The following is a 24,186-nucleotide window of genomic DNA, read 5'->3' on the forward strand; positions in this document are numbered from 1 at the left end:
GATTAAAACGGTGGCATAATAATTGCAAATATTTGAATATGTATAATTAATTTCGTATGGATATTGATTGCATTTATTTATCATGCGAATGGGATGTTGAATTACATCTCTAATTACAGTTAATTTTGCAAGTTTATCTTTTTAACTGATTATAAATGAATTTGCGGTGCAAACTATACGATGGCAAACGTTTACGAGAGAAACATCAAGGTCTGAAGATTCGTAATAACGTACTTGGCGTGCTTTAACTTTGTTCAATTATGTAAATTGCTAATTAAAGAGTTTATTGGCGCACTTATCTAATTGTTGAACTGTCGATTTCCGCGAAATAGGTTACGCGGGGGAATCTTTACCGCGTGCGTCGACCAGCTGAGGGTAGAGAATAAAAGAAGGGAGCGACAGCTGTGAGGAGACGGTGAAATGCGCATGTACCGAGAGGGGCGAGTGTTCCACCACCTGGATCAGATCTACGAGCGGAAGGAGGACAGAGTGAACCGAAGAGGAGGACGGATAAACCGTGCGAGCGAGAGAATAATGCGAAAGAAGGTGAGGTGGGAAAGGGAGGGAGAAACGGTGCGAGGGAGAGAAGGATAATTCGCGGGCAGAAGGGGACAGAAATTGTGCACCGAGAAGGATAAAGCGAAGCAGAAAGAGAAGGACGCACTGCGCGTGCAGAAAGAGGAGGACGGAGACTGTGGGAAAGGAATGAATCGGAGAAGGACGGAGTATGCGGCAAGCGGGGAGGAGAAAATTGCGAGATAGACAGAGTGAGGAGGACAGAGCGAAATGGAGAGAGGAACGGAGAATAGGCATGCGAACGAGAGAGAGAGAGAGAGAGCGAGAGAAAGAAAGGAAGGGAGGGTAGCGCGCGAGTAGAGTCGCGGCACCGCGTTTCCGCGACTATAGTCCTGCGGAAGATCATCGGGAGGACTACACCCCTGCCGCAGTAGCGAGGATCAACCCGTATCCGCACACATCGCACGTCGCGCACTGCTCCGAGGCGGAAAGGATGAGTCTCTTGCTGGACGAGGAGGAGGAGCTGGACCTGTGAGTGATCTTGTTGTTGGTGTCCGAGATAAAAGTTGCGAGAAAGGTCTTGGGAAAGAGCCGTTCGACGATGTCTCACCCCTGCCCGTCTCACACACGCTCGCGTTCCTCGAGGGCGCGCGAAAAAGGGCTGGGCTGGCCATCGAGTCGATCGCGCGGTCGCCTTTCGCGAGTGTTCGAACCGAGACCGCCACCGTTCGCGTCATGAATTTTTAAACGAATCGCGATCGTGCGATCGAAGGGCGAAATCCCGAAAGAATCGTTGCGCGCGTTAAAAAATCGATCAGATGTGTGATTTTAACATAAAAGAAAAGAAGAACGTTAAAATGTTTGATGTTTTATTTTGCAATTTATAAGATATTTTGAGAGAGAGAGAGAGAGACGTATAAAAGTACTCTGTTTTTATTTCTGCAAAATTGAAAGAATAATATTCGAATAGTATTTCTCGAAACATTCCTTTGATTATCGGATTGAAAAATTTGATTTAGTTCTGTGTGACGTCCTCAGTCGTGCGAAACGAAATATGTCTCGTTGCATCACGATACACGGCACTTTGGGGGATGATTTGCGCATGCTGCGAGCATGCAAAGTATACGACGTGTGGAATAAAATGTGGTTGCATGACAAGAAATAAAAATAAAGTGTCAATCAACGATACTGTCCTCATTTGAGCTTGATCGTATTTCGGCTAATAAAAAAGCTTAACTAGAAACACTTTTACTAAAAATAAAAAAGTAAAGTTAATTAGTGAGAATATATGACGTTTATAATACAACACAACTTTGTTGTGCGCAGTATTTGAGTCATATCTCCATTTTAATATCGAAGGTGTTTTATTGAAATACGTGTTATGTCTACTTTCTTCCGCTTTGTGTTAAAAACCTTTGTCACCGTGTGTCAACGTTAATTAAAACTCAAAACCAAGTTTAATTAAAAACCGTGTTTACAATGAAACAGATTATTTCCTCGGCAATAAGCAAGATAAAAAGCAGAATAACAAGTTATATGCGTATGAAAAAACTTTCTAAACCACAAATTTATAGCAGTGATCTTTTAAATATAGAAACCTCATTTATCTCTCTTCGAGTTATAAAGTTTCAAGCACGGTTTTAAAAAAAGGTCACGACTGATTAAAAAGTTAACTGTATTATCAACGCAAAAGAGATAGTCTAAACAAAATAGTTCAAACTGGATTAATACATTTTTTTAATTCTTTTATCAATATTAATTTAATACAATTTTTAAATACTTAACGTGATGAGCAATTAATCATTTACAACGCAAAGAGAAATAGTCACTAATTCATGACGACTAATGGACATTGCGGTGAAAAATCGAAGTACGAAATGAAAGCGGCATGTGTACATTTTTCAACGTTTCCAGTTACATAGCTACGTTTCTCGATATGTTATACCAATTTTCGTAATTATGTTTTGACGATTAGATCAGAAGTGGCCTTCGTTCAGAATGAATCAAGTACATTTTATATCGATAAACGATTTGTAGTTGTGCGCGGTTTCTTTAATTAGTATAATGTAACGCAGTATCCGTCGGGAACTTTTTTGCCAGATTAACTAATTGCAGTTGTGCGAGAAATCAACAAGATCAATACAGAAGATTGAAATTGAAGTTGAAACGTTCACAATTATAAACTGCATCTACATTATTGAAATAAATTACATTACTTTTTAATAGAGGTTTCAAGTCAATTTTTCTCCAATCGTTTGTCGCAAGTTTTTAATTTTTATTTTTAACAAACAAAAGATGTAAAAGCCAAATTAATGAATTTTCAATGTGTATTACATTACACCGTAAAATTGAAATTATTTGAAAAATGTCTACGGAATATATCGTTAATAAACACTTCCGCGAACGCTGATGAGTAAAGAAGAGGCCGAATGAAACGCATGAGTACGTGTACATTGACTTACGTGCTTTCGTTGCCAACGAAGTGGACGATCGATGCGACTCTATTAATAAGAACGTATGGAAGCAGATCGTGCCCTTTTCTATATTCCCCTCGCCGACCAAGTTCCTTCGTGAATTAATCCTGAAAGCCCAACAGATCCTACAATTTTTCGTTTTGCTACTGTTATTGCACAACACAAAGAATCGTTTAGTCTTCTTTTTCTCTCTTTTTTTTTCTAGCAAAAATTTTTCTATTTAATTATTTCTTACCTTGTAAATATTTTCTTGGATTCTAGTAAACGAACTTCCGCTGTTTTTGTCTGTTAGCAAAAATTAGGATAACAACTGACGGCAAAGAATACGATATTCAGGCGCCGCGGAAGTATTTTTCATCTGGGAGGGCAAAATTTATAAAGGGGATACATAATACATTTATAATATGTATACGTATGTAACTCCATTCAAACACCATGTAATAGGCCACTTAGCGGGTAGTATAAATGTGCGAAAAATATGCACAGTTTTGTTCTAATTAACTTAATGCGCTTAATTTTTTTTTGTTATATAGTATACTTATATACTTCAATTGAACGAGTAAATAGTCAAAAAAAAGGAAAAAGAAGAAAAAAAGAAAAGAAAAATAACTCATTTTTTCACCTTTGATGTAAATATTTGATGCTTAATATTTTCGGTCATGAAGAAAAATTCAGGGGGGCGTAGCGCCGATTCCGTGGCGCCTGATAATATTCATGCAATGTCACCACGAGATACGACAAATATTTTATGACTTGATAAAAATAAGTCGTTAAAGAAGGGACGGATTTTAAAAGCAAATCGAGAAAATGGGAATAACAGTAACATAACGTTGCATGTTGCAGCACAGGAAAAGATAGTTTTTACCGCAAAGAGTAATACATTGCTTATTTCGGGGATAAATTCGCGATGCTATTTGCACAATAAATTGGTCTCTTCATCTCTTCAGCATCGCTCGTGCCAGCTTATGAAATTGGAATGGGTTATATAAACTCTACAGGTAATGGTCTGCGAGGCTCCTTTCTCTCTCTCTGTTATTTTACACGGTTATATCAAGCTGCTTTTCTAAGGGAATGAAGTACGCGAGAAAGGGACAGCCTTTTCTGCTTTTATTTGTCGTCCACTCAACTTTCTAACACAAATCAAACAAACCTGTCAATAATATCGCTGCATATGTCATACTTTATACAAACATAAAACATATACAATATTTTTCAATAAATATGCCATAGAAATTTTCAATTTTTACCTCATAAGTTATGCGCAAAATTCTTATTTAAATAAAATCTCTAATAGGTTTTGCCAATAAAATGAAAAAAATCTTTACTGTCGTTTAAAAAATGTACTTTAATTTTTTTTCTCATCTTTATGATTTTGAAATACGCGACTTCGAAGAGACGTAGTTTACTAGCTTGCAATATCCTTCAAGACATGGAATGCAAAGTGCCCGGTGTCAGTAAATGCGCGCAAAGGCGGAAGTCCCGATCTCACTTCAACAGCAACGCGCGCTATTCTGTGACTCACAATCAGTAATTGCGCACCGCGTAGATTCAATAGTCGTTTCTCCACTCGGCGTTTCAATATTTGCCCTGCCAGACGATTTCTTATTGTCACTTTCGAGTCGTCGAATTCCGCCGTCGAACATCCATATAGTGTCTCGCGGGATGGATCGACGAAGCTAGGAAGCGCGATAAATAATTAATCGGTCGGTCAAGTACGAAGTCGCGAGAAACGCGACGGAATATCGAACGACATGTGTGGAGAGGAAACTTAGCCTTGGTACGCATTTAAATGCAAATCGGGTTACTCGGGAATTCCGACAAGAATGGACAACGTTTTGCGAAGATACTGTAAAACTAGGCCATACTTTGTACACGCTCCGGTGTCCCACAGGGGATATACAGGGTGTCGCGCAAGTTTCCCTCGCTTTCCTTTTATTTGCGTAAAATATGTACGGTATCGCGTAACATACGTACCCGCTTTATAGCATTGTGCGCTGCATTCCTTTGTCCTTATTAGATTTGCTATTTGAATATGCAGCAAAATATGTATCTCTATTTATTAATAATTCCTTTACCTTTGTATTTTACGTTTTATGACTTTGAAATGAGCATCTTGAACGATTTGGCAGACTGAATATTAATTCTGTTTCCTTTCCGCACATGCTATTTAATAAAGAAAGTACGAAAAATAACATTTCATCCTTTTATCATCTACTTTTCATTTCGCCTTTAATAACACATTAATAACGAAAGAGCATCCTGCTTTTCTCATTACCTCCACTTCGAAGCTTATTTTCTCTAAAATCCATTTATTATTAATATTATTTACCCTCTGCTGTCCCCAATTATAGCTCGCTCTCGCGTATGATACATTCGTGCTTTTCCTCCACGTGTGCCGGATTATCCTCATTATCAATAGATCCATCAGAATCCACACGGGAAACTTTCTTCCAAGAGTTACATACACACGATTGCTTTTTGTTACACGCGCATGGAGGAGATCGTGACCGATCTAAAACCGTTGAAGGTATCATCTCGTGTTATACGACAACCGGGAGTTTAAATATCCCCCGCTTTTATCCCGATACGAGCATAAGTCTCTCATCTGTACACAATATGTACACCCTCTGGATTCTTTGGTTGTCGTAGCAACCGGAGATAGGACATGGCAATAAACCGTCGTGTTTCTGGAAGGCGAATGGTTCCTCTGGAAGGCGGGACATGTTCTTGCGATCGCGTGAGACAAATTTGGGGTTCGAGTCTACATCGTAGGGCAAATTGAATTTTCCGACAAGCTTTTGTTTCTTGTAAATCGCAAGCTTGAAAGCTTGTGTTTTATAATCGAAAATAGAAAACTATGACACACTATGATTGTGATAAAAGTATAATTACAAATTTATTTTACAGTCTCTGTAACATAATGTTCATATAATGTTAATAATGCATGCGAATTTAATGATAGTAACCATTTAATGATAAGTGCCATTACTGGTTATTAGTAGTTAATGTTAATGTGATAAAAAGCGCCGCACTACTGCAGCGAGTCCGCAGCAAAATCGCGCGATATATCCGATATATTATTCAATCGATATTGTTAATCCCATCATTCGCGTTGGATTACGTAATATAAAATAAGCCTGGTCGCACTGGCGAACTTTGATTACGCACCAGTTTGTTCGATCAATAATCGCCGAAGACCTTTTCCTGATTCTGGTAGTAGCGACAGCTACCGCTCGATATTGTTTATATAATCAGATATATAGTGTAAAAACGGTGTTCATTTAATATTTCACAATATTTTCGCGGCGGATTAACCGAGTCTCGTATTGAAGCCGGTCATAAAATTTTATCGCGCTTATCATCTGAACCAATAAATTCTTCACATTTTAGAAAAGCGCGCAACATACATATTTTTTTTTTAAATTACTATTATAGCCGATATAGTCACGTATGAGATCGAAGAGTTCATGCATCGACACGTGTGTTTTCTGTAGCATAACGGATCTTCTTTCTTTATCACACACTGTAAAAAAATTTCTGCAAAACTACAACTATTATAGGTGTAAATTTTGAAGCAAACAACAAAAAATTTACAGTTATTGTATCGGATTGTGTAATAAGCACTTTCAGATTTTGCAAATAAATCTGTCTATTTTTTTTGTCAGGCAAAACGCAATTTAGTTGACGCGTAAATTAAATATTTGTCGAAGTTGTAGTTTCACTCGCACGATTTTTAAGCGTGTTTGCGTAAAAAACAACTATAGGAAAATCTGAAATTACCAACCCAACACAACGTAAATTTACTTGCGCAATCTGCCTCAGTAATAAGGCTAGAAATTAATGTTGCCTGTAAGCTGTAAATTTACGTGTGAGAATTTACGCTTATAATTTGCTACAAAATAATCCACCATAATAGTTATAACTTTACACTGATTTTTTTATACAGTGTATATAAGTCTTTCGGATCTATAAGCCTGTCTTTGAGTTTGGATTATCTTTTGTCATGGAAGCACTTGAAAGTCCCCTGTGTATTTCTATCGTGAATAAAACGAGATTTTTTCCTGCGGGAAACAGATTTATGGCACATATTTAAAAAAATATTCCCTCCAAGTGAAGACATTAGTTTTCCAAATTACATGATTTACGAGCTGAGGAATTTCAAAGACGCGTAAAAATACATAACTGACAGTTTCAAGAAATATTTATTCGTTCAATTGCACTTTGTGAAAATATATAATAAAAAAGAATAAAATTCTGCAGTGCACTCAAAATTAATCTCCACGTCTATTTTCTGCATTAATTAAAATTCTATATTAATCTCTTTCTACCCAAAAAAGGGAGAAAGGAGAGTTTCTAACATGTCAAGAGGAAATGCAAAAAGTTTGAGAACCTTTGAATTCGGAAAATGGCATATCATGCACAATCTCATATTCCGACGCGTGCGACCAGTGCCGCTTTAAGCCCGTATACGAAAATGAGGTCAGAGGTCAGGAGCAACGCGATAACACGTTCGCTCCATAATGTCGACCAAAACCGCCCGGATTAGGGTGCCAGAAATCTTCAGAAGCAGAATATCACGGACATATAAATGGAAATATTTTAACAGGCTTAATTTTCTCGCGAGCGTTCTCTCTTAGTCACCTCAAATTCTCCATCCTAAATAAATTCGACATATTAGAGTTCGCGAAATTGAGAGGCTGCATAGTTGGGCCCTCCACGACTGATAACGCGGGCTGCACACGGCGCATTGTACGTGCGCGACGAATTCCAAAGTTTGAAACGGCGCGATATCGACGTCAGATATCGGTTCTGATGCACGAATACTAGCGGGTGTCATTGCCTGTGGCGCGATACAGCTTATTCAATTCTATCGATTGAATCCAAAATCGATGGTCCTCTGTGAAAGCACGGCTCGTTGTTACGCGTCTGACGCGTGATGGTGAGCGAGATTGAAGGACCGTGGAAAAAAAAAAACGACAATACATTGGTTCATATGTGCGGAACGCTATCTTCTATCGCGAGGGAAAACATGCCTGAAATAACTGGAACGGCAAAGAATCGAGGAAATATTTACGCGCTCGCAATTGAATTAAAAGTCATTGTGTTTGTTGACGCAGCGACAAAAATGCATTTCTATCCACATCGGAAAGTCCCCATAGCCGATATTGCGTTAGATAATTGTGAGATTCAGTCTGATATCAGCTCGAAGCGCGTTGGATAATCCTATCAAACATGTAATAACAGCGCCGACAATAGAATTAAAAAATTAAAATAATCCAATAATCCGTATACTTTAGTCTGTGGATTTATAAACAAAAAAAAAGGTATATTCCATTCTAATCTTGTGATTGCAGAGTTATCATGCGATTAATTTATCACGATGTTATCAGTATCTTAATAGCAAATTTAATTTAATTATTTCTATATTGGATCTTATCTGGATATATCATTAAATCGCTATGAAGACAGTATTCTGTTAGATAACCGATAGCTGTATGATCCAGATTGATATCATTCGAAGCACGTCATCCTATCAAATGTGCAATAGCAGTTCATCCAACAATATTGCATGACTGATCTCTCTGGGAAGGATATACTTCAAGTTAAAAGGATCCCTTTCCAAAGAAATGTTAGTTTCCGCATAAATTTCATTACCGCCGATAAATTGACAAATATAGTCGGTCTTCGCATCTGAGAGTAAATTTTGCTGCAGATTCTTCCCCAATCTTTAACTCGAATGATAACCTTTTTTATATATTTATAGATAAAATATTTTGCTAATTCTAAATAATTATATAAAATATGCTAATACTTGTTGTTCATATTTATTAATAATTATTGATCTGTAGTCGCAAGCTGCGCTCACGCTTTCTCGATTACTTTTTTCGTCTATGACTCGCGTGCGCTAATGCAAAGCGCTTCTCGCACAGCAAGTAGAGCATCGTCGATCTAAAAGTAGCGGCAATCCAGCACCGTCCCGCAGTACGAAGATCGTCACGCGAGCAACAACCGGACTGTTGCTTCGGTCCATCGAGATTTCACGAAACATGAATCGTAAATCGCGAATCGATATGCGAAAATGTGCCCTTCCAACGTAAAGTGATCGTGATCGAAATGATCGATGCAACACGGTTCCGGAAATATGTACTTGTAGCTAAACGTCGTCGTGATGTGAGTTCGTGAGATCATCGCCGATTCTATTATTATCAATGCCGAGAAAATGAACAACGCGTATTCTTCTTGAAATTTCACTCGAATACAGCAAAATCCGGGAATTAAATCCATGTATTTTTTATAAAAAATAAAATTAAATAACATAGAAAGAGATTTCTTTATCGGCGCTGTGATGAAAATTCTATCAAATTTGAATTGAAAAAAAAAGTTGAAATCTATCAATTTTTCTACCAAAACTAAACAATATTACGTTTATTTTTCATTTCTACTTATTCAATGCTTTTCGGAAGGACAGGAAAAGGTTATTTTTCTAGCGAAATAAAGAATAGCTTTCTCGCCGTCCTGATTACACCTAATAAATAGAGTTTCGAATTGATTGGATAAATGCGCTCCGCTCCGTCAAAGAATGGACGTGCTTTATCTCGCCAACGTAAAATTTCGCGCGTTTTAACGGCTGGAAGCACACAGAGGAAATGAAAGTAGCAGCGTTATTAAGAAAACAAGCAGCGGGTCGACGGGACGTAGCTTATTTATCGATATCCCGCGGGAAGCTTTGCGGCAATTTACGGGCAAATTGCTCGGGGAAGTCGCGCGCGATTGGAACTCACTGCCAGCGCACCCACACCGTTGAAAAAGAAACACTCATACAAACGGAAGAATATCGGGGCGGTGTTTCTTGCAGGTATATACGAAGGCTAGGAATCGGTCACGCAACGTTCGCGGTGACCCTTACAATCGCGCGAATAACTCCAATCTCCCGGTTCGACGTGGAGACGACGATTTTGCACGGCTGTTTTCACGCGGTTTCAGACCGGAAAATGAACGGATGCCCCAAAGGAGCTGTCGATCGATCTAAATGAGATGCTGCTCTATATGTTGTAGCAGATGTTTTCGTGCTTTCTTTTTTTACGAGCAATTTTTAATCAGGAACATCGGGGACTTCGATTATTTATCATAAGTTTAAGCAATAAAGATAAGGAGCTTTTTTTTAATTGCACGACAATGTTTCGAGCGATATCTAGAATCTAAAAAAATGTTGTACGTAACTTATCCATTTACTCTCCGAGTATTATCAAATCGAGTGTTCGCTTTTTACAACGCATGCTACGTGTCGATTCCGGCTCGATGTCTGATTAAAATCTTTTTTTACTGCTGCCAGAAAACCAATAAATTCGTCGTGAGAGTTAACGAAGCTTTCTGATGACGGTAATAAAGCGTTAGCGGCTGCATCTCAGTCCGTTGCTTCTATCCGAAGCGATAAAATGATGAAATAGCTCGCTGATGAAGTAACAGAATGCTTGGTGATTTCATGCGGCATCCACCGCGAAGCGGAAATGAATTAAAGAAGAAAACAAAATGGAAATGAAGATTTTTCATTACGTACAAATCCTGCACACTCTCTACTTTAAACTCCGATACTCGCTCTTTCAGTGATAAAAGCACGAGAGAAACTAACTGCAAAGGATTCTTATGGGAAAACATTTTCGGTCAAACTGTCTGAATTTGTGAATATGACATAGTTCTTGCGTCTCCGATCAAGAGATTCCGATGAGCACAAAACTTTCCAACGGACAGTTTTTGAGTTATCATTTGAACAAGTGCATGCGATCTTCGTCGCAAGATCCGTTTGCATGCTTGCTTACGCGAGTTCGTCCCATATTTTGTATGCATAGATGTTCGCAGATGCCTTTACGTTTGTGCAAATGTTCGTGCGCATATGCCACTTTTATTTATTAATAAAAATTGGTGCGATTACAGCTAGCCGTCTCACTCTAGCATGCCGGCTGGTGGCCGAACGTTGAGAATATCTTTGCCACAGCGCTATCTAATCATAAATTCAGAGAATTTGACTTTTTCCCATGAGAATCGTGCGGGGTCCTTTGTCCTTTCGATAAAATTCTAGAGCGGCGCTCGCGCGTTTCAGATAAAGAGCGCGCGTAGAGCATTTTTATCTCCGCTCTTGGCGAGCGACCATGAGACTACCTTTAAAGACGCGATCGGCACCGCGCACCCCCCCGCACACCCGCGTCCTCACCCCTCGTCGCCAAGCACCCTGTGCGCGCGTTGACGACGATCGACACTTGCGTGACTCGCAAATGAGCGCGACGCCCGCTTCGGCGGCCGGCGACTTGGACTTGGTTTACACTCTTGCCGGCCACCGCGACCGGTTACGCGTGTGTCTGTGTCCACATACGTGTCCGGCGATTGGCCGGCGACGATGTGGTGGGAAACGACGATGCTCGGTATGTGTCTTGAGCGATGTATAAAAGTCCTCGTAACGATCGCCGCCAACTATTCTGACATCGTCAATCGGCAGAGGGAATAGTTTCGGTCGCAAATCGCGCAGCTCGTGCCATCGCATCGTCGTTTCGACGTCTACGACGTGACGGTTCCGAGGAGTTGCCCGGGGTATTCGAGCAAGGATCGAGTTAGTTTGCACGCGGTAAACGCGAACGAGCGTACTGGTGATTCGCCGATTTCGGTGGCAAATTTCGCGCGAGAAATCTATCTCTTCATTCGGGTGGGGGGGGGGGGGAAAAATCAGGATGCCGACGTGCGCCTGCGAGAACAGAACTCTGGACGAGTCGGAGGAGCACGTTTGCTCGCTGAAACCGCCGGTGGAAAATGACAAGGCCAAGGAGACCAGGGAGTACACCAATCCGGTTAGGTAGGGGCGCTTTTTTTTGCAAAGACAGAAAACTGGAAGCATCTTTCGGCTCGGTTCGAATATCTGGATTAAAATCCAGTACGTAGTGGAGTAGGATTTCGCTTAAATTTCCATCGCAAACTGTAACGACTTATGCAAAAATTATTAAATCACCAAATACCAGTTTTGCATAAATTCCGCATAAAATGTAGTTTAATATTGCCGATACAGCATGTAACTAATTTTTTCCCTTAATTTAGTGAATTAATTCTTTCCTCATAACATCATCCAATTATAGATGGTACAAAATGAGTTTTGTATGTTAAAAAGAAAGAAAATTGATCAGATTTTCTCATTTAAGGGGATCCTAAAGTGGTCTGTTTTACCTATTTTTTTCAAATACACTTAACTTTTTTTTGGCTGTGTAGAATGAAAAGTCCTTTTCTGTAAGTAAAGTACATATGCTAATACACTACGGATGGTCGATTCGAAAGGATTTTTCAAGCCACGCAGCCAAAAAAAACGAATTTTACGAAAAATAGAAGGTAAAACAGAGACGTATCTTAACAGCTGAAATTAACAATATGCTTCGTTAATTCCATCGGTAGATCGTTTTGATATAAGATTTAATTACGATAAATCTCAGCATTTTCATTTAACATTTCGTACTAATAAATAATTTACCTAGATAATAGATAATTTATTTAATATATTTAATATGTACCTAGATAATAGATAATTTCTTCAATGACTGCAGCGGCAAAGATAACTGTGCGCTTTTCGAACCTTCTTTCAAATTGTCTTCTATTGTTTAGAAAATAATAGGAGAGTACGCTGATTGACTGCACATTTTGCAGATGCAGAGATATCTTCGCTGTTAATCCTCAAATGAACAAAACCCTTCGTACGTTATCGGAATGATACGGCATTCTGTCACATTGTTAACAGAATTTCCAATAACCGTCATTCTCGAAAGTCAGAAATTCAGGGCAAATAACCAGAAAGACATTTATCGACGTTTCACTGTCAAAAATAAATCTATATCTGAAAACAGTCGTTTTTTCTATTTAAACATTAAAATCGTACGTATATTTTATGGCACGAAGATGGATTAACGTGTTCGTTGCCCGTAAAGTTGTCAGACGAGCTTGCTCAACGTGTACGACAGGAAGATCAAGTAGTTATAACAGTTCGATCGAGCAGGCTTTTCTTTACAGAAAGAATTGTCAATCAGGTCTTCATCCATTCAGGTGCCTGTCAAACAAACCTAACCACTCGAACTGATTTTACTCACGGGGGTTGCTCGAGCGATTCGCAATTCGTTGGGAAAATATGCTCTCTCATTTCTTAGTCAGTAATTTTAGTTACAATTCTAAATCTGATTATAAAATAAATTGTCCGGAATAAAAAGGAATATGGTTTAAAAGTGTGATATAAAATAAGCTGGAAATTATATTAAAAGAAACCTCGTGACGTTAATTCTACAATTATTTGCTGTAAAATTTTTCATACGCGGAGGTAGAGATTTTATGCTTTAGAATTTTTGCGAGTTGAGCTGTGCTTCAATTCATCATGTTAATGTAATATAAAATTATAAACGTTGCACAATTCTATAAATTAATTGTTGAAAATAAAACAATATTCTCGTATAATTTAGATTAACTGTAATATGTTTAGAATAATTGTAATGTTATGTCCACATGCAATGGCATTAATACTGATATCTTGCGTAACCATAAATTATCACACGATCAACTTTCGAGTAATGTATATGCAAAATTTTAAATAATATGTCACACGCATTACTCAAATAACAATAATTTTGCAGTATTATTCATTATTCAGCACATTATAGAAAAATGCGCGATAATTTTATTTTAACATTTACACATTGGTGGTAAAAAATATACGTATTCCATTTTATCATCCGCGCTTCAGCCGTAAGCAATCTTAGGGACAGATAAGCTCGCAAATTCCTTCACCTTCAGTATGAGCAATATCAGAAGTTATTACGAGATGTGCGCGGGAGAAACATCAAACAATAACGCGGCTCCGCAACGAAGACGCATAGCTTTGTCTCGTGTGTGACGGAAATACGGCGAACGCAACTCCGGTGGTGAACCGTAGACTATGTGTCTTCACATTCCCCGCATTATTCGCACAAGCGTAGTTTCCATCGAGTTCCGCGCAGGCCGTAAAGAGAATAATGGGAAGCCCGCCGTGAAGTAAGCGACGCAAGCTTACAAAAGATAGATAACGGCAGAATGGGAAACCTTAGTTAGTCCTCGTGCGCAGATATCTCGCAGGCAACTAGGAAGGTGTATAGGGTTCTTTATAAAAATTGAAGGACGCGCCGATATCGGCAAATACAAATGCAATTACAGCCGCGCTGGATAGGAAAAAAATGTTAGATTACATCCGGCTTTCCCCTTCGATTTTTCTCTGATAGCGCGGGTAGAAGAGGCGATTCTTCAAACGGGTACGAAAAAATTTTGCCCGATAATGGAACAAGTGCAGCTAGGATCAACAAAATGACGTGTCAGATTACACCCGACTTCTTCCCTCGATTTTTTACCTGATAACGAATGTAGGGAAAACGATTTTTTTCTTCATTGATAAACGGAGCGGAGCGCGTCGAAGATACGATAAACCATTCATCATCGGATCAATAATTTTTCAATCACATTGGTATTAAGTAGAGAATAATACCCAATTAAATTCAATCCTATCTCAAATAAATTTAAGAAAGAGGCTTTATCGCCTTTACGATATTAAAGTTTAATTTACCGAAAGCTGAAAAGCTTTTTCTCAGCATTAAGAAACTTTGTTTGAATAACAAAACTTATTTCTTAGCTTAACTTGTGCGCTGAGCTTTACTTTGTCAGAAATGTAATCCAAAACTTGATTAGCAAGATAATTAATTAATTACCGTATTGGCCGAAAGGCTTTCTTCGTTCAGCTAAAAATTAAACAATTTGATAAAATATTGGCCTCAAATTTGGCCCATCAAATTCATCATTTGTCAACGAAGTTTCTTCGTTCAGCCATAAACAACAGAATTTTTCGGCTGTTTTCATTTTGCGTCTCATTCCGCGTGTAAAGCTATGCGTTCAAAGTCGGTTTATGATTGAAACTGAGTTACGAAATAATTTCTGAGAAAGATGTTATAACTAAATGTCTAAAGTCTAAGGTATTCACGGTACGCACAACCGTTGCCAAAGTGTAACAAATATAAGTTGACTCGTGAGTATTATTCATTGATTGAGCGCCGTGACTGAACAGATTCGTGGCCGCGTGCTATTTCGCGATCGTAAATCACGACGATATTCTGCCGGGATTAAAGGAGTGCATATACATTCGCGCCGCCGAGCGGCGTTATCACGTGTTTGGAAATAATGAGCGAACCTAAACTATTGGCACGACGAACACCTTCTTCCATAGAAAACTCCACGGGTCTGGAAAAGCAAACAATCCGGTGGAATTACGGTGAATCTTCAAACAGGCGAACAGCCGCAACGTTCTGTTAACAACTCACAGCTCACTTGTCAGTTTAAATCCTCTTTAAGCTGCTCCCATCCTCGAGACGCGGCATACATTTTTGTAAATATTGTTTCTGGCATTCCAAATACCACGACGTTTTCAGATTTTCATTTTTAGACATGTGTGTATAAGCGACATTGGATAATCGTGTTAGCCCACAGTTGGCCGAGCTCTATTAGATATTATTTCCTAAAATCATGCAATAAATACATGCAATAAATACATGCATAAAATACGAAAAAAGAAACATTTTTAATTAAGAAAAATTTATTAAATTTATTATTAAATTCGTTAAATTCTTTATTAAATGCACCGAACTCAACAAATTTATTAAGAAATCTGAAATATTTGAAATAAGTTCACAGCATTCCGCATTTATTTATTTATCCTCTGACATTACTTCATAATTGATAACATTAAAGCGATTCCAAGTGCAGCAACCCGATATAAGCGTGCAATATTTTTTTTTTTCGCAATCACATTGCGTAACAATTCATATCGATTACCGAGCGCCGTCAGAAATCAAATACAAATTATTCTGTCGACGGACGAGGATGACTTAATTACCGCGCGCGAATCCGTCGGCGGCCCAGATTGATTAGGCTTACGAGCGCATTAACGGAGTTAATTTTCGACGGTGATGCAGTTAACAGTGTGACCGTCCATCAGAAAATTAAGTTTGTGACGTCGTCATGTCAGAAGTCATCATCGCAATGTAATTAAAGTTCATCTATGTTTAATTTAGGAACTACGAATAACTTACGATTACACGACGTGCAGGCATGTGTTCGTTTTTAAAAGATTTATCTTTCGTGGTATTACGAAAAAATAGAAAACTAAACTACATAATTCCGGATTTCTGCATTAATGCGTAACATTATTATTATAATATTTTAGTTCAAAGATGCGTAAGATTTGCAATTATAATTATGAAATTTTGTATTCCCTTACGAATATTTTGTAATAAATTAAGAGCAATAAAAAGATATCGTACGCTAGAAATAAATACATATTTACATTTTAATAGTAGCAAATTGACATAATGTTTGCTATATTTAATATAGCCACTTTTCCAATGCAGAGATATATAAATTATCTTATTCTTAATATTTGCACTGTATATATATTTGAATGCAAATAGACGCAATTTCGCTTAAATAGATGCAAATAAACGTGCGAAATTTTATCGATTATTTGCGATTTAGTTGATTCGCAACAAATTCGTACATTAATTGTGCTTTTATATGTTTATAACATTTCACAAATGCGAATATATCGCGATATATTGCGGAAAAATTAATCAAATATTTGATGTGGCTTCAGCATCACGATGCGATGGAGTTATCATTTTAACGTGTTAAATACGATAATTACGCGCAAGCTTTTTGACGTTATTTATGAAACGCTCTACAATAAAATATAAATAACATGTTTTTTTTTCTTTTTTCAGGTACAGCGATGGCTCCGTACGGTTACGAAACCCCAACATCGAGCTTATGGATCAGGACATATTGTACCATCTCGCACTCGGCAGTGGTTCCCACGATCTCGTTGAGATGTTCGGTGACGTAAAGGCAAGTTGAATAATAGTTCTCTGACATAAAAAACAAGACATGAAGAAAAATTATTTAAAATGTTTGTGTAGGCAGAAAGCCTTGATATAAAATAGCATTGATCAAACTTTGTGTAGGCGTATACTTTGATAAATTACACGCGTGCTCGATGAAAATTTTATTCCGTGTCTTCGTCTTTTACAAACTTTTTGATCTTCAATGTAATAATATCTTGTCAACTTGATAAGTTCGATATTAATTAAAAGTTTATTAAAAGAAAAATCCAGTCAAGATTAAATTTGTAATACGATTTTGTTTTTATTCCCACATGTGAAGCTTAATTCAGAGGGCTTTTATTTTCAATTATTCAATGAAATTAGTTAATAAATTACTGACATTTTCGCTGAGAATCGCTATTATCGACTTGCTATTAGTGAAATATTATATTCGCATCGAAATATTTCAGTGTACGTACATGTGAATGCATATGCTATTAATCCCACGGCAAAACCTGAATTAAATATTGAAATGTTTTCATATTAATATTTCATTAGATATTATGAAACTCAGTGATTCAAATGCTTATCAGAAGTACGTCGTTACGACGCTTGATCATTTTTCTTCTAATTAGTATCGTATGTTTTAATTAATGGCATTGCTCTCATGTTTTGTATCATATCAATGACATAATACACACTGATAAATATTCCACGATGGAATGCCACCACAGACAATAATTACAAACAATAATTATCATCATGACGTTGCGTTATTTGCATGGAATATCGCAGATTTCTCGCATTTGTTTTTTTTTTTCTTCATATTTACAACGATAAATCTGTATTTAAATTCTGTATTAAAATTAAATACTTTCGAAATCTTCACGCAGAAATGTATATTTTTCAGAGAGATCTTTATCAGTCGCCTTTTGTCAGAATAACAAATCTGTCTTCTTTTCAACGCGTTATCCACGCGTTATCGCACATACAGAACGACGTAAGACGTTACATCATTCATAAATATCGGGCCTTTGACTTCCGCTGATATAAGCAATTCGTATGACATCCCGGCGAACGTTTGTCAATAATCGGTTAGTCAATGCATCCTTGCTCTTTGCACTTGACGCACGATTTGAGCCGGGAAAACGGGAATACACGCTGCTCGCGGTATCGCGACCGGCACGAGGCTTGGCGATGTCACGCGATACGCCCGTGATGTCGGCGACATCGATAAGTCGTGAAATGCGTCTCAGTGACGTGGAATTACACCATCGACCACCGCGCGTTTATTTTTACCATTGTAACCGACGATCTCTGACATTCGAGAGATGAATCAGTGATCTTTTCGAAGCGAAAGGTCATTTTGACGAATTAGCTCGCTTCGCTTCCCCCCTTCGCCAGCATTATTTTCACCTCGCTTTTATTCCAGTCACGTTTATCATTTTGCGTAGGTTTCTTTCTTTTATTACGAAACTTCTTTCCCTGGAATTGTATTCTTTTCTTGCCGCAGTTTGTCTGTATGGGCGGAACGCCGAGGCGAATGGAACAGTTCGCAAACTACATCATGCAAGAGATAGGTCACAAGCTTCCCGCCGGAACGACCCTCCTCGACATCACTAAGAACTCTTATCGCTACTGCATGTACAAAGTTGGCCCGGTTCTCTCCATCAGCGTAAGTATCTCACGTTTCGGATGCTCTCGCCCGACGTTCACCTTTCGATTTTACGTCGTCGAATAATTGTCGAGGAAACGGCCGGGTCTAGTAGGGCGGTTCGTTTCTTTGTAGCACCTCGTACTGTGCTATCGCGATTGGAATGCGACCGAATGGTGAATACGGCGTGAGGTGAATTTATTTTCGCACAAACATCGAGCCTGTTTAGCGCGACGTTAACGAGATGAACGCGTTACGCTTGAAAGTTGTTATCCTTTAATAACGAACGCGAGCCGTGACCGATTTCGCGTAATTCGATTGGATATCGAGACACTATCAGCTGTGTGTAGAAATATGTTGAGCAATTTCCGCAATTTGCTGACATCAATCGATATATAATAACATTGTCATCATAAAAAAAAAAGGGACGTTGTACTTAAGATATCGCGGATTGCTAGTTTCAATTTCAAAATTAATGTATGATTAAATTAATAGTTTCAATAAAATTAATATTATATTTTTTTAAATTAGTATTTTAATAGGAAACTTTAGAAAATGATAAAATAAATAGCGTTAATTTTTAATTAATAAAAGATAAAAAAATATTTAAGGGTTAATTAATAAGGGTTTAATTAATATTGGATTTTTAAAATAAATCTGTCTATTTTTCTGTCGAGCAAAGCGCATTTTAATTAGCACGTAAATTAAATATTTATTTGTTAAAGTTGCAATCAAGTTTCGCGTATCGCGACTTTTTCACGTTGCGCAAAAGCATACTGCGTAAAAAGTACGAACCATAACCCAATATTTTACAACCTGATTTCAAGGAAGTCAAAGTAAATTCAGCAATGAAAAAAAAATAAGATTTTTTAAAATTAGAATATTAATTGTAATTTCTATTTCGTTTGCCATTTCCGCTTGGCGTATTGTGATAGCTAATACTTTTAAATAGCCATTGATTAAATAATCACCGTGCTTTTAAGGCGAACCACAATATCATTAGTATCTCAAGATTCGATATAGCGTAGCGCGGCAAACCGCGTCTGATGAGAAAAAAAATCTGCTAACATTCCGCGCTAACTGTGCTTGCCACCTGCCTCGCTCCGCCGTTATAAGACTCCGCTTGCGCGATTTGCACGCCTGGATGGTCAAACCATTTTTCATCGTCTCACTTTGCGTGAATTATGTACGCGATATGCCGAGCGAAGTTCGAAACGCAATTGCGTTACTTGGATGCTGGAAGCAATTATTACGCCTCGGCGTTTTTTCGAGCGAATACTCTCGATATCGCAAATTTTTAGTGCAAAATATATATTTTATGTTATTCATTCGTGAAGTAGAAAAATATTTAAATATGCATTCTGTTTCGTAGAATAATAACCGGCCCTTTTTAAATGGAAATAATATATCGCAAATTTCATTTATATTCAAACAATTCGAGTAATTGAATTATCTGAATATAATCGTAGTTAGTTGCAATTTATTATTAATATTATAAAAATTTTATAAAAAAAAATAAATTCAACTTAATTTTAAAATAATTAAGTTAAAAAAAACTGGCTCATGTACAGAAAAGTGTAAAATAAAAGCGAGCAACTTAATTGACACGGAACACGGAAAGACTTTCCGGATAAAATCTGGTAAAAATTTTTTTCAGGAATCTAACGAATTTTAACCAGATGGAGAATAAAAGTGAATACGGCTACTTAAATTAAAAGAAAAAAATCACAGAAGAAATTTTGTCTGTTTAGCACGGGATGGGTATACCTTCGGTCAGCATTCTGCTTCACGAAGTCATCAAACTAATGTACCACGCGAGGATAAAGGATCCGATATTCTTCAGGATCGGAACCTGCGGTGGTATCGGCTATGAGGGTGGCACGGTGGTCATCTCAGAGGAGGCCGTGGACGAGAGGATGAGACCTTCCATGGAATTGGTCAGTGACAAATATTCTTTAACACGGAACGAAGAGGGCGAAATAATTTTTCCGAATAATTAATTTCACAAATTGTCTTGATAGCGAGTTACTCCGTCTATAATAGAATTAAACTCGAGTCCGCATTGCAGACGGTGCTTGGAAAAGTGATCAGCAGGCCAGCCAAGCTCGACCGGCAACTGGCGCGCGATCTCAGAGCCTTGGCCCACCGCGAAGATCCCTACGACACCGTGATCGGCAAGACGATGTGCACCAACGACTTTTACGAAGGCCAGGGCCGCCTGGACGGCGCGTTCTGCGACTTCACGGAGGCCGACAAGATGGAGTATCTCACCAAGCTGCAGAAAGCCGGCGTGGTGAACATCGAGATGGAGAGCATCTGCTTCGCCGCGCTGACGCACCACGCCGGCATCCAGTCCGCCGTCGTGTGCGTGACAATAGTGGATCGGCTGAAAGGCGACCAGGTATATCTAATACACGTATTTTCGTCACCTCGCAACACCCCCGCGCCCGCGAGGAATTCCGTACACGCTGACGCGTATGCGAACTGCGCGCGTGTGTCGCGAGCAATGAGATTATCGCGCTGTCATTGAAACGGCTCTGTATATATCGGGTCTTCGCTTCGCGACGTTATGAGGATTCGCGCAACAAACACAAATAATAAGATCTCAAAGTTAGCGGCGTAGAGTCTCCCCCACGATCGACTTATTCGGACCGATTCGACATTCGACATAATTAATACGATCGCCGTTGCACGTCCGATCGATCTTCGCTGACGATCTTTTTGATTTTCAAAGGTTCTGGCGCCTAAGGAGGTGTTGGAAGAATGGCAGATGCGACCGCAGCAGCTGATCGCCCGCTACATCACAACGTACCTGCAGCGAAAAGGCCGCCTCTCCTTGGAAGGACAACACGGCTTAATGTACGTGAAGAGCCCGCGCCGTTTCAAGCTGGTGCAGCAGGAGTCCGAGAATTACGATTAAGTAATCGGGCGGTTCGCAATGACCCCGGAAATGCGGTCACGGAGATCTCCCGGGATCGCGGTGCGATCGGACACATCGGCTTGGCTTCGACGATCAATTAATTCACGCCGCACAAACCACTGTATACTGTTTACTTATCGCGAGAAGAATCGCGTTTCGCGAAAATGGCGTATTTCAGTCAAAATAGAATTTGAATGCAGAAGCAGATTTGACCGATTTAAGTATCGTGCGTTACGATGGAATATTTTCAACATTTCTTGAAAAAAATGCGAGAAATATTAAAAACTTTCCATTGTTGTGTGTATATAAAAGTACTTCAATTATTCGAATCTGCCTGTATATTCAAATTATCACATGAAATAAAATTCTTGATTAAAATATTTAAAAGATTCTTTCTGGTCGCGATAAGAATATTTCTGAGCGTTTGATTTATAACAGCTAAATTGCCAAATTTTATGCATGTTATATTCTTGTGTGTGTCAATTTTTTAAAAATATTTAATTGGCTCAAAATGACATTGAATTCCTTGCTCAAAGAACTCTCCAAAAATCTTATATGTTTTACGTTTTCAATAATGTAATCAGGAATGATATAGTTCTTCATATTGCGCAAAAGCGTACCGCGCCATTGCAATATGAGGGCGCATCGAAGCTTGATATTCCGAGAAAATTAACGAATTATCAATACCGAAGCGACCGCCAAAGTTTCACCGCTTGTTTCGCGCGGTGGCCCAAGTACAAACTGTGCAGAGTCTTACAAATTGCGCTCGAACGAAGAAAAACCGTGCACATTTTTCACGACCACATATCCGTTAGGGCCGGTTGTACCATCACCGATTAGCGCTGGATTATGATTAAAGAATATATCTTTTAACCTAATCGTCAAACTCACTTAAAGATTCTCGTTGTTCGCAAACTCACGGAGAAAAAATGTGTAATACATCCCAGATGTGTAGATTATAATTGTTACGATAAGGGCAACAGACTAATCGCAGAAAGTTAATCGAGGCTGCGGTGCAACCGGTCTGTGTAGTCTGTGTAGTTCCGTAGAGATTTAATTTTAGGATTCGCCGGCAACAACGTGCAGCACGTTCGCGCATTCGCCGATTAAACGCACGACATTTGGAGGAAATGTTTTTCTTTTTTTTTTCTTTCTCTCTCTCTCGTTGAATAAAGTGTTGACGTTTGTCTTCAGGGATTTGTAATCGAGAAACTAGACAAAATCCGCTAACGGACCTATTTGCGGTTTATTACGAAGTTTGCGCGTAGTATCGAGAGCAGTTTCGAGAGGAATTGTAAATTTAGAGACCACGCGCCTTCGCCGGCGCGTGATATCTATGTATTAGCACACTCTTAGCAGTGTCCGGTAGCACATTCCATATATATACATACATATATATATATATATATATATAGTCGAACAACTAGCGCGTTTTCGTTTGATTGTTATCCGTAACGTGGGCGGGGGCTACATACATATACATACACGCTGTACATGTAAGTTTCGAAACACTCACAATAACGTCCTAAGTTCTACAGAGAGATTGGATTGGGAACTGTAATAAAGATCGCGTTCCCCAAACAGATCGTTGTTTGGTCAAATTGTATTCTCCTTGTAATAAGCATTCCAGAATATCGAAACTCAGGTATTAAGAAAGAAAGGAATAATTAATAAATATTGCTCTGCACTCTTAATCCTTTCTCAACTCCCCGTTACGATCCATAATTAACAATACCTCGTATTTAGAGCTTATTATATTATTATGTCGTTATTGTATACAGAGCAGTTTGATTTTTCTATTGAACGCAGTTAAAAATATAGCCCGAAGATCTCGCGCGGCTTTCGATTACGCAGAATCGTCTGATAACGCCAAATTATGGTAATATATTATAATAACGAGTGTTAAAATTGAAACGACTGTTTTATGACGAGTGATTTAATTGTAATCTGCAATAATGTGCGTTATACTGCCACGCTTTCTTCTGTGACTATTGGTCGACAGCTGCACCAATTGTAATTTCAAGTGTTCAATATTATAATTCCGTTTGACAAAAATTTCATTCAGAAAAAGGACAAATCTTCACGATCTTAATATCGTATAAAAAAATGCAGACCACTCGTAATTTTTATATTGTTGAAATAAATTTCCACGACCACGAAATAATAATCAATATTTTCGCAAAGATATTTATAAGCATCCAAGCATATTCAAGCGATTATGTTATCCGGAAGCAGACATTTAATCATAAATATGTCGAAAAAACAAAACAACAAGCATTATAAATGCAAAAAAAAATTATTATAAGATTACTTATCACAAATTATAAACGACAACGAGACCTAAACTGGGACAAGATACACGACGACAACTGAAACGTTTTGCTCGCACAATTGCGCAAAATATTATAAAACTGTATTTCGTAAGAAATTGCAAATATATATTATACCCGTAATACTATCCAGCCCCGAGCGTCCACGTTACGTCCTGTTCGTTATTATTATCGATATCTTACTACCGTAGATAGTAAAGTTGTATAGTTGTACGATACATCTTCGTTAAGATTGTTGCTATAACTGATGCATACAATTTGCCTTCGTCGTTCACATCCGTTACAGCAAATGTAAGGAGTTGCGGAGCTCAGAGTCGATACGTAGTATTATAATAGATCACTATTGAGATTGTTGCAGATTTTATCGATTTTCATTCCCTAT

The 24,186-nt window shown here is 38.4% G+C and overlaps 1 protein-coding gene across 4 annotated transcripts; it reads left to right on the forward strand.

Moving 5' to 3' along the window:
• The first annotated feature begins 655 nt into the window (after positions 1-655).
• On the forward strand, positions 656-24,163 carry LOC105678953 (uridine phosphorylase 1). 4 transcript variants are annotated; one of them, XM_012378688.2, is made up of 6 exons: positions 656-1,047; positions 16,802-16,925; positions 18,414-18,575; positions 20,306-20,491; positions 20,623-20,955; positions 21,289-24,163. In XM_012378688.2, the coding sequence occupies exons 1-6, from the start codon at positions 1,010-1,012 to the stop codon at positions 21,472-21,474; spliced, it is 1,029 nt and encodes a 342-aa protein (XP_012234111.1). In that variant the 5' UTR covers positions 656-1,009; the 3' UTR covers positions 21,475-24,163. The 4 variants fall into 4 exon arrangements, with proteins under 4 accessions (XP_012234111.1, XP_012234108.2, XP_012234109.1 ...); XM_012378685.2 differs by lacking the exon at positions 656-1,047 and adding an exon at positions 9,375-9,846; XM_012378686.2 differs by lacking the exon at positions 656-1,047 and adding an exon at positions 11,228-11,832.
• The last annotated feature ends 23 nt before the right edge of the window (positions 24,164-24,186 follow it).

The sequence above is a fragment of the Linepithema humile genome, chromosome 3 (assembly GCF_040581485.1).
Source record: "Linepithema humile isolate Giens D197 chromosome 3, Lhum_UNIL_v1.0, whole genome shotgun sequence".
Classification (NCBI taxonomy): Eukaryota; Metazoa; Arthropoda; class Insecta; order Hymenoptera; family Formicidae; genus Linepithema; species Linepithema humile.

Bases quoted from the DNA above. Each gene is read 5' to 3' on its own strand.
- LOC105678953 (XM_012378685.2), top strand. From the start codon at position 9,638: ATGAAAGTAGCAGCGTTATTAAGAAAACAAGCAGCGGGTCGACGGGAC. The intron at 9,847-16,801 runs GTATATACGAAG...TTCTTTTTTCAG, and splicing joins CGGGGCGGTGTTTCTTGCAG to GTACAGCGATGGCTCCGTAC. The intron at 20,956-21,288 runs GTATATCTAATA...TGATTTTCAAAG, and splicing joins ATCGGCTGAAAGGCGACCAG to GTTCTGGCGCCTAAGGAGGT.